Source organism: Paramisgurnus dabryanus, chromosome 20, assembly GCF_030506205.2.
Source record: "Paramisgurnus dabryanus chromosome 20, PD_genome_1.1, whole genome shotgun sequence".
Taxonomy (NCBI): domain Eukaryota; kingdom Metazoa; phylum Chordata; class Actinopteri; order Cypriniformes; family Cobitidae; genus Paramisgurnus; species Paramisgurnus dabryanus.
In genome coordinates this window covers 9,831,827-9,842,547 of record NC_133356.1, presented here as the reverse complement: position 1 = coordinate 9,842,547, position 10,721 = coordinate 9,831,827, and the positions used below count along the sequence as shown (strand labels likewise).

General features: G+C 37.9%; 1 protein-coding gene across 1 annotated transcript in view; it reads right to left on the bottom strand.

Annotated features, from left to right (window-relative positions):
• Positions 1 to 155: 155 nt before the first annotated feature.
• The window catches only part of kcnh5b (potassium voltage-gated channel, subfamily H (eag-related), member 5b), a 42,156-nt gene continuing 31,590 nt past the window's right edge, over positions 156 to 10,721 (bottom strand). The window contains exon 11 of the mRNA XM_065296292.1: positions 156 to 1,733. Within this exon, the coding sequence (XP_065152364.1) occupies positions 708 to 1,733 (1,026 nt within the window). The 3' untranslated portion in view covers positions 156 to 707. The remainder of the gene's footprint in view (positions 1,734 to 10,721) is intronic.

The window sequence follows — 10,721 nt, the reverse complement described above, 5'->3', positions numbered from 1 at the left end:
AGATAAAAATGGCTTATTGTAAGGTAATAAAAACTATACAGTTTATTTTGTAGGGTCTTTATATACCATTGATAATGTATTTTATATTGCATTTTTGTCAAGAGATCCTTCAAATGTCACATATTGCACCTTTAGAAAGTTTTTGAATGCTATCCAAGTATCAGACAAAACACATTCTCTCTCAGTGGCTTATCATGCTACAGAATGTTTTTCAAAAAGCTGTGAACAAAAAGACAATGAACAATCCCATTAATGTACACTTTAGAAAAAATAGCATTCTGTGAGAATAAATAGATCAGCATGCAGTTAACTGCATAATATACATTACAAGCATTTAAATATTAAGTAAATTTTTACATTGCCTCACATTTTTGGCAAGCCAGAACCCAGCTGGACATGCAAAACCACGAGTTGAAGAAAAAATGCTTCAATTATTGTTGTGAAATCTCCATAGTTCCTGCCTGAGTTCAGTGTGCAAAAGGTTTAAAACTGCTTTCATATGTAGCAGCAGATGCCCAGAAATCACCCTATACAGATGTTCGGCTGTAATCCTTAGCCTCCAATCTCAGAAGCTCTTTAGCCCCATCCAAGCTCTCTTATACAGGTTTAACTATAAGGTTGAAGGCGTTTCCTAATTCGGACGCTCCGGAAACCTTTTAGTAATGCTACAAATGCTTAATCTTGAGTGCTTAAAAATACAAAATGTCCTACGGTGAACCCACATCCTTTTCAGAGTCAGGTGAACAAAGCGTGGACACTGGGATGCTGTCCTGTGCTTTGAGTTTGGATCTATGTGTGGTGGGATCTTGGATGGATGGGGTATTTGACTGTTCCAAAAGCAGTCTAAGAATTTGACCAACCCTGTCCTCCAAAGTGGCCATCCTCCCATTTAGTGCCTGGATTTCGGCCCGTAGCTCCAGCCTTGCCTCCTGCAGAGAAGCCTGGAAGGAGATTTCGCTACTGGGAAAAAAATCACAAGCCGGTCCTTCCTCTCCACCAATTCCTGGTATGGGGCTCTGCGGTTCCGAAACTCGATCCAGCCTTTGGTCGCTGTAGGTCAGGCCGCTATCCCAAGAGTCTGTTTTGCGAAGTGAACTTTTTCGGGATCCTCCGACCTCTCCAACATTTTCTATCTGAACTTTGACCTCCGGGGAAAGGTGTTCCATGGACACGGCTTTGGATGCATTGTTGAGTCCCTCTCTCCTCTCCTCCTCCGGCGGTGAACCCGGTGCACCCATGTTGTTTTTTAGTCTCATCCAGCCACGGGCGGTTCCTGCGGGTTTGGCCCGTGTCGTGTTATTCACTTTCAGCCTGTTCGCGACCTGATCACCAGCAGGTTTGAGTTCCATGATGTCACGATTGTTCTGCTTTATGGAGTCACTAGGTTTAGGGTAGGCCAGACAGTTCTGGATGGGTGTGATCTGGGAAATGGTGACCACACTGCTCGTAGATCCGTTTTGAACCGCATGCAGCGAGTTCTGCATGAGAGAGCCGTGAGGTTTCTGAATCGGTGTGCGTGTTGACTGCAGGGTAGCGTGCGCATGCAGGTGTCGGTTCTTCTCCAGCTCGATCTGGGTTGAAGCCCCTTGGTTACGCAGCTCTTTCTGCTGCTTAAACTTCTGGAAAAGTTTTCGGACCGGGTGGTCCACAGGAAGGGTGAGTGGAACCTCATTCTTGGAACGCTGCCTCTCCTCTTCTTCCTTCTTCACGTCGCTGATTTTACGGAATATAAACTGGATATGGAGACAGAAAATAACATTAATCAGAAATGATGCAGCATTGACATTATTAGGGGCCGTTTACATATTGCATCTTTTGCACGCTCAAGTTCATTATTTCAAATGTACTGTAGGCGCGCTGTGTGCACGGTCATAATGGACGCGGTCGTTTTTTCCAGGCATGTCTGCAACATCTCAACTTTTCAAAATACCGCAAGCTCACCGCACGTCATGTGACAAGAACCTACGCAACTAGCGTTTTCCATGCGTTTTTAGTGGCGACATGTGAACAGCCCCTTAGGGAGGAATTTTGGCAACTTTCCTTAGATAGAGTATTTAGGGTAGATACTGCATTGCTGTATTTTGACCCAATCATGTGTATACAAATTGATAGGCTGTTTGCAAGCCTATACTTTCTTTTCAATTGTCATATATATATTTTGGGCAATATACTTTCTTTTATTGCCCAAAATTGAATGGTACTACCACACTGTCATAAAAAATGGTCCAAAAATGGTCCCAAGCTGTCACTGGGGCAGTATCCTTTAAAAAGGTCCTTCTATTTAGGTACAGATATTTATATTTGGTATTAATATATACATCTGAGGTACTAATATGATCTCGGCTTTCTTCAGCTGAGCGCTTTGGTAGCTGCGATACTTCAGCTGCGAGCCGGTTGGTTGCTGTGGTAATGTCCCGCCCCTCCTCCACTGTGATTGGGCGGCCGTGTGAGAACTGACATTGACGAGCGGAGCTTTTCTCCCAAAGTTGAATCTCTTTCAACTCTCGACGCTCAGCGCCGAGCGCGGAAAAACCGCCGAACGCCGGTTTTCAGCGCGGAAAAAACCCGCTAGCTGCTGGCTTATTTGAAAAACGCAGAGCTTCCATTGGAAACAATTGAAAACATGCGCCGGCCACAGGCGTAAAAGTTTTGGTGTACACAACCCCTTAAGGTGCAAAGATGTTATTTTTGGATGGGAACCTCCCAAGTTACAGCTAGGGACCATTTTTTTGACCATATTTCTTACTTTAAGACTCTGGAAAACGATATTCATAAAAGCGAAACAGATTAAAATATTTACATACTGTATTCAACTTTAAATGGTTAATTAATTAAAAAAATTATTACAGAAGACAAATTAGAGCCACATTACAATAAAAATGTAACATCCAAACATTTAACACAGTAACAGAAAGTTCTGTATTATCAGTGATGTGCTGTGTGGGGAAGAAACAAGCTTTAAAATATACATGTCCTGTCTTCTTTCGAAGTAACATTAAAGCATTCATTTAGTGTCTCGTTGTGGACTGCCAACAGAACGCTTGTGTTTAGAGATTCGATTTTAATTTATACATCTGCTGCCCTTTCTCGCCACTCAGTATCCCAACTTTCTTGTATCCCATCCACCTCTCTTTTCCTCACCAATGAAATCTTTCATTTAGGCTCTGATCTGTGCTACTTGACTCCTTTTTGTGTCCCACATAAAAAAATTATAACAGTGACAGACTTTTCATATTTTTGGTGGACTATCCTATTAAGAAACTGTATTGAGTAGGGGTATGTGGGGCAAAAACTAACGCGGGGGTTAGTTGTAACACGGACTGTTTACATTGTTGCACAAGGTTGAGTGTTTTGTTATTCAAGTAATTTTTTTCACACTGCCAAAAGACAATCTCCCGCAAATTATTAGAAATGTATAATGTTTTTTCAGAGTTTTTGTTGAACGAGTGCTTTGGTGGCATGTAAGTACATTTTTCATCAAATTTTATTTTCGGTTTCTAAGTTGGGTGTCTAAGATACCAAATCCAATGCTATGTCATATTAATCAGTGTCTTGTTGACTAAAACATAGCATAATTTTGAAATATGTCTGCAGGTCTTAGCAACTTTTTTGGTGGGCTTGAAAATATTTTGAACGGGGTTAATAGTAACGCTGTGTTACAACTAACCCCTCAGCACTTATGATATGAAAACCGCTAACGTTAGCGTAATTCTTGCTGTTGTTTTAAATAGGCTACACACGAATGATTGCTGGCTGCCAACAAAATAAATCTGCCTGTCTTCGTGTGTTAAATTAATTTTTGTTCATATCTTTAATATTGATTGAATAAGGTCACGTCAAAGATTGAAATCATAATGAAATGAATGGCTAAAATAAGACTTAAATGCTCATTATCCCAGAATTTGATTTTGAAACTGTAGTATAGTTATTAGGTCACATATAAAAACATTTTGTCATAACTGTGCAGCTTTTTCTCACATATTTAAACATTTGTATCATTTATAATTGAACTATTGTTAGAAAAGGGCTGGATGAATGAATACAGTGTGGATACCTGTCTATTATAAACAGATATATAAACAATATCCACTTCAAGTATATAGACAAAACAGTATTGAGATATTTGCATGCAAACTTAATTTTTAGCAAGTGTTACAACTAACCCCCTGTCTGTTACAATTGACCCCACCTATGGGGTAAGTTGTAACGTTTGCACTGCTGTCACGTTAGGTGTAATTGTCTAAGAATGGTAAGTAATAGAAACAAACTTCAAATGTTTATTTGTAGCAGAGATGTGTGTGTTGCTGTGTAAAAATATAATTAATCAAACTCAAATATTTTTAATGATTGAGCCAAAACCAAAAAGCGTTAGGTGGTGCCCCGCTCTCCCCTACTGTTCAACTACATCTAAACACAAAAATGATGGATTTGTTCAGACGTTGGAGTTTAGAGACATAAAGTCTGGCACTCTCTTTTGCCTCCTTTCTGAACGTCAGCAGAACAAGCCCAAACATTTTCTGTCTGAACATTATTACATTTTCTGTCCTATTTTCACACATATACACTCAGTTAGCTTCTCAGCTTGGAGTTACTCAGACAAAACAAACAGAAATGATTTAATGTGTGCTAATAATGAAGAGACCTGTCTACGTTTGCATGTTTTCTAATAACATCGGTTCATACAATCACATTAGAACTCATTGCTTCTGACCCCCTTCAGGACAATAATTGCTTGCCCTCCTAATGAGGTAGTGTAGATGAAAATTTCATCTCCTGAATTCATTCAGGAAACAGTTCACCCAAAAATTAAAATTCATTATTACTGCCTAATGTTGTTCCACATGACTTCTTTTTCCTTCATTGAACACTTAAATGCCAAGCTCCAGAATGACACGAAGCACTAAGAAAATATTAAATAAGTGGTCGATTGATTCGTATAGTCCAAGTCTTCTAGTGTCATACAATTATCTTGTAATGTTTACAAACCAGCGAACTCAGAGTCAGTGAGTTCAACCAGTTTGCAGGAAGGGTCTTCGGAAAAGGGTCAAATTAAGACAAAATCTCTGTAATGATGTTATAAGTGAACATAACCCCAGCAAATTAGAGCACTGAGTGTGTGTAAGTGATTAGAAGAGAAAAGCAGTACCCAAATAAACAAGACTAAACATAAGCCTGATGAATGTTATGAGCCAAAAAGCAATGTTCTTGAAGTGGAAAAGATTGAGTGTTGTAATGAGAGTGCTGTCTGTTAGATTACCAAGTTATCTTCGACAAAAGATGAGATAATCTTCTTGAAATGTTATGAACAGCAGCTATGCTAATTATTCTCCATCTGTTTTTCTAATACACAAAAAAAAGATACATAAGCCATCATTGGGAAAGTAGCCTTTATAGAGGTCCTAATACAGTATGTACAGGTATGATGTACCAATAAGACTTCTGAGGTACTAATATGGACTATGTAGTTTCAAAGGTGTTTAAGGGGGGACCACCCCAGTGACATCTTTTGCATAATTTTTGCTTTTACGTGTACGTAAGACAACAGGCTGTGCTTTATCGTGGAATAATACACGGTTGAATGGCATTTTTAGACACGATGTGAAGCAAAGTGCCTGCAAACCCATTTAGCTGTGACATTTACAATACAGTATACTAACCTCAAGCACCTTATTGCTTTTAGGAAATGGTTACCAGACAATACAAATATTAAAGCAAACATATAATCCAATGTAACCAATCAGAGGCAAGGATTGATATGCAATGATAAAATGATATTAATGAACTGTATAATTTGTTCTCTCTTATGGTACACTTCTAAAATCACCTCTGAGACTGCTCTGGTTATGTAACATAAAAATAAATTATAAAAGCTTGTGTAAAGCTGCTTTGAAATATGTACTGCCATACAAATAAAAATAAACTGAATTACTTATGAGCTGTGTTGCGCAGAGGACACTGTATGCAAACTGTAAATAAAGATTTATGAGATACGTAGGTAGACACAAAAATAAAGATCTGAGAGAAAAAAATAAGCACAAACAATAATCCAGATTAGTTTGCAAAAACAAGCAAATACTGTGTTTGAAGTAAAGCTTTGATAATAAAAGTCTATGGGAAAGGGCACTGTATATGGATGTTTAAATAAACATTGTTTTAAAAGTATAGCCACAAGACTCTTACACGTCTGCTTTTAACTTTATTATTTTTGTCCTATACATTTCCATTGTAAGTGCATTACACCTACACAGAAATGCTGGGTTATTTTCAAAAAGGGATGAACCCAGCAGTTGGGTTAAACAAACTCAAAAAAATATTTTATATGACCCAACAATGTGTTAAAAAACTCAGAATTTTGGGCTGAAACAACCCAGCACACAACCGAGCAACGAGACAAAATGATCGACTTTTTCCAATGTACCTTTACCTTATTTGCACCCATAATGCTCCCTTTAACTCTTTCGCCGCTATTGACGAGATATCTCGTCAGTCAAGAGAAAACGCTTCCCTGCGAAGACGAGTATTTCCGGCTTTCCGCAATACCGCTATTATCCACCTTCTGCAACTTTTTAAACCCGGAAGTATTGCCCTATGGCAAGCGGCTGCATGTCCGTGTCTGTTTTAAATATCGCTCTGAATGGGATTTCTATGAAGTCCGTCACAAAAATGGAATTATCTCTGCTTTTTGCTCAAAATGTGGTGTTTTTGCAGAAACCTACCCATATTCAAAAGCTGATTACAAAAGAACTACTGAAGGTAGGATGAAACGTTTTTTTTTTTTTTTAAAGCAGAGAGTCTGTTATTCAATTTGTTATATTGTATATTTATATATTTAAAGAAGAACATTTTCTGGAAGGCATTAAACTTTTGTGAAAATCATGAAAAACGCTGGCGCTGGCTGGCAACTTTTAAAAAAAAATGCTGGCGGCGAAAGAGTTAAGAGTACTAACATCTAAAGTTGACATCTAGGGTTATATTAAAACACTTAAAGGATTAGCCCATTTTCTTAAAAAAAAAATCCAGATAATTTAATCACCATCATGTCATCCAAAATGTTGATGTCTTTCTTTGTTCAGTCAAGAAGAAATTATGTTTGTTGAGGAAAACATTTCAGGATTTTTCCTCATTTTAATGGACTTTAATGGACCCCAACACTTAACACTTAACTCAACACTTAACAGTTTTAATGCAGTTTAAAATTGCAGTTTCAAAGGACTCTAAACAATCTCAAACGAGGCATAAGGGTCTTATCTAGCGAAACGATTGTCATTTTTGGCAAGAAAAATATGCACTTTTAAAACACAACTTCTTGTCTTTCTCTGGTACTGTGACGCGCCAGCGCGACCTCACGCAATACGTTATCACGTCACGAGGTCACGGATGACGTATGCAAAACTACACCCCAGTGTTTACAAGTGTGCAGAAAGAGGACCGTTCCGACGTTGTTGTATGTCGAATGATACTAATTAATGTCTTTGTGTCAGTTTATTGTTTAAAATTGTCCAGAAATGTGCGTTTCATATATGTAACACGTGACCTTTCCACTGCTTTACGCAATTACTTGAGGTCGCGCTGGCACGTCACATAGCTGGAGGAAGACGAGAAGTTGTGGTTTAAAAGTGCATATTTTTTATTTTCTTGCCAAAATGACAATCGTTTCGTTAGATAAGACCATTATGCCTCGTTTGGGATCGTTCAGAGTCCTTTGAAACTGCAATTTTAAACTACATTGAAACTGTTAAGTTTTGGGGTCCATTAAAGTCCATTAAAATGAGAAAAATCCTGGAATGTTTTCCTCAAAAAACATAATTTCTTCTCGACTGAACAAAGATAGACATTTTGGATGACACAGTGGTGAGTAAATTATCTGGATTTTTTTTAAGAACATGGACTTATCCTTTAACAATATCCACACATACTGCATCACAGAAAAAACCCACAGAACTCCATAACCTCACAAAACTCCAGACAAGTTACTTTAATATTCATGCATCTGAAGTAATGATACAGTAACTTTTTTTTAAATGGACCTTCAAAGACCTTCAGCATCTCACTGAGTCTAATCGAGAGACAGTTGCCGGTGACCTGAGTGCCCGTCCCTGGAGAAATATCGTGCACAATGCACATCACAGCAATACATCTCAATTTCATGCTGTTTCTTGGAGTATTAATCCACACAACAGACTTTCTGTCAATATTGTAAAGGCTATTTTAAGATTTCTGATCTGAGAGCAGCAAAACATACGCTTTCTGCACTGGCATGTGACCTAAGTGTGCACAGAGAAAGAGAAATAAACCCCTCAAGAATATGTTCTGGTTGCTAAGATAAAACAGCGGTCATGCATACAGTATTACAGTATAGTTTTGGGTCACTGGAACAGTAAGGCAGGAGACTATTACTCCTGACATGCCAACCAATGCAGAACAAATCTGTTTTTTACAAGCAAAATTGCAAAGACTAAACATCCCTTCACATTATTTTACAAAACATTGAAATCTGATGCAATGCATTTGACCTCATCAGTATGTTGCACACAGGTCATGCATTGTAAAATCACAAAGTTCAGATTGATTTGTTATAAATTCAAAAAAAAAATTCTACACCAAATCAAAATATGATACACTACATTGAAATAAAATAATCTTTGTTTATGTTAAAGGAACAGTATGTAGGATTGTGGCCAAAACTGGTATTGCAATCACAAAACGTGTGGCTAAAACTGGTACTGCAATCACACAGCTGGTGGCCAATATACCAAACGACAACATAAACATCAGTTGAGGGCTGCAACTCCACTTTTTAAATGACCATATCTTGGCCGGACCGCTATTGTGAGTGATATGAGTATTTGAAATGAAAATGATTTCTTAATGTCTAGTGACATTTCAGGGCCATTTAATGATTAATTGATATAAATTTCTTACATACTGTTCCTTTAAGTATACGCAGTCAATAATCTATTTAAATACAAATCTTATTGAAATTATGACCACGTAACTTTTCCGACTTTGAATGATTTTTATGTGCATGTGAATCTGCATTGAGGTTTGAGTGACTTAAAAATGACACACAATGCTCATTACTATCAAAATGTAAACATATTTTGCACACACAGACACGTCACACCTGCCATCTCACAGCGGAGAGGTATCTCTCAGACAGGAGGTAATTGGCTCATATGCGTCCAGAACGTTTACTGCTGAGAACATCACTGACAAATACTGCAGATCCTCTTACTGTCACATAACAGTAGGTGGGGACCAGGTACACACACACCTACTCATTACTGTATATTGGCAACTTAACCCTTTAATTTTTTTTGAAAAATCCCCAACCAGGTGGAGAAATAAATGTAATTCCCTGCAGCAGAAATATCACACATTACAGCTGGCACCTCACACCAAGTTTCTCTCACAGAGTGATGCCAGGAAATAAAAAAGCAGAGCCGTTTCTCCAGAATGTTCTGGAAGCACCCAGGAGAGAAGCCATTATTCCAAAGACAAAATTGGCAGGGGAGTCTCAGCTTCTTGCCTGAAGTCATATGCGTGCGTGTGTGGGTGCGTGGGTGGGCAGGAGGTCTCTGTGTGTATCCATGATTAGATAAGTCAGAATTTCACAGTACTAGCTCATGGGGACCACCAGCCTGAGGGGAAGGAATACATCATTTCATCTTCATCCGACTGCTTTATTTTTGTAATTTTCTAATGACTCTGAGGATTTTTCATTTAACGACTGAAGTTATACTGTATGTGTGTACTTTAATGCTCTCATGAGAGTCTACACTTAAAAACATCATTAATTAGTCCACTATACAGAACAAATGGATATGAAGACACACAGAGAGAGAGAGAGAGAGAGAGAGAGAGAGAGAGAGAGAGAGAGAGAGAGAGAATTATGGAGAGTGCGAATAAAAGTTAAGCATTTGTCATCTCAGGATTAGATTCATGCAATAACTCACTAGGGCCTGTGCTATTGTAAATATGTGCTCATAAAAGTGCTCAAGTGATTTTACTAAAAAGCACAAAACAAGGATTAAACTAACTTAAAGGGACATTCCACTTTTTTTGAAAATAGGCTCATTTTTCAGCTCCCCTAAAGTTAAACATTTAATTTTTACCGTTTTGAATCCATTCAGCCGATCTCCGGGTCTGGAGAAATATTTAACTCTAGGGGAGCTGGAAAATTAGCATATTTTCAAAAAAAGTTGAATGTCCCTTTAATAAAATCTACTAAATGTCACTTAAGTAATTTTCTGAGTTGGACAAAAAGTAAAAAAGTTTTTTTTTTACTTATTTGAAAACAAAAATATTTGTATTTAACATAAAATTGAGTAATTATGAATGACTTACTTTTTTGGTTAAATATTTTTACATTGTATTATCTGAGTAAAAAATATGTGGGCTAGTTCACATGTTAAAGGCGGGGTGCATGATTTTTGAAAAACACTTGATAAACATCGCAGCAATAAATATTTTGTATATTTTGCAAGTTAATAGTGGGCGGGATATCCTTTATTTTTATATATGTTTGGACTTCATTGTCTCTCTATCCAACGCACCTATCCGGAACTAACAGGTGTGCGACATTTTTCTTCTAATTATTGAAAAACACTTTGGAAAAGAGAGTTGGGCCGAGTATCAAAACACACTTGTAGCCAATCAGCAGTAAGGGGCGTGTCTACTAACCAACATCATTGCCTGGGTTCCGTATGTGTGGGCGGGTC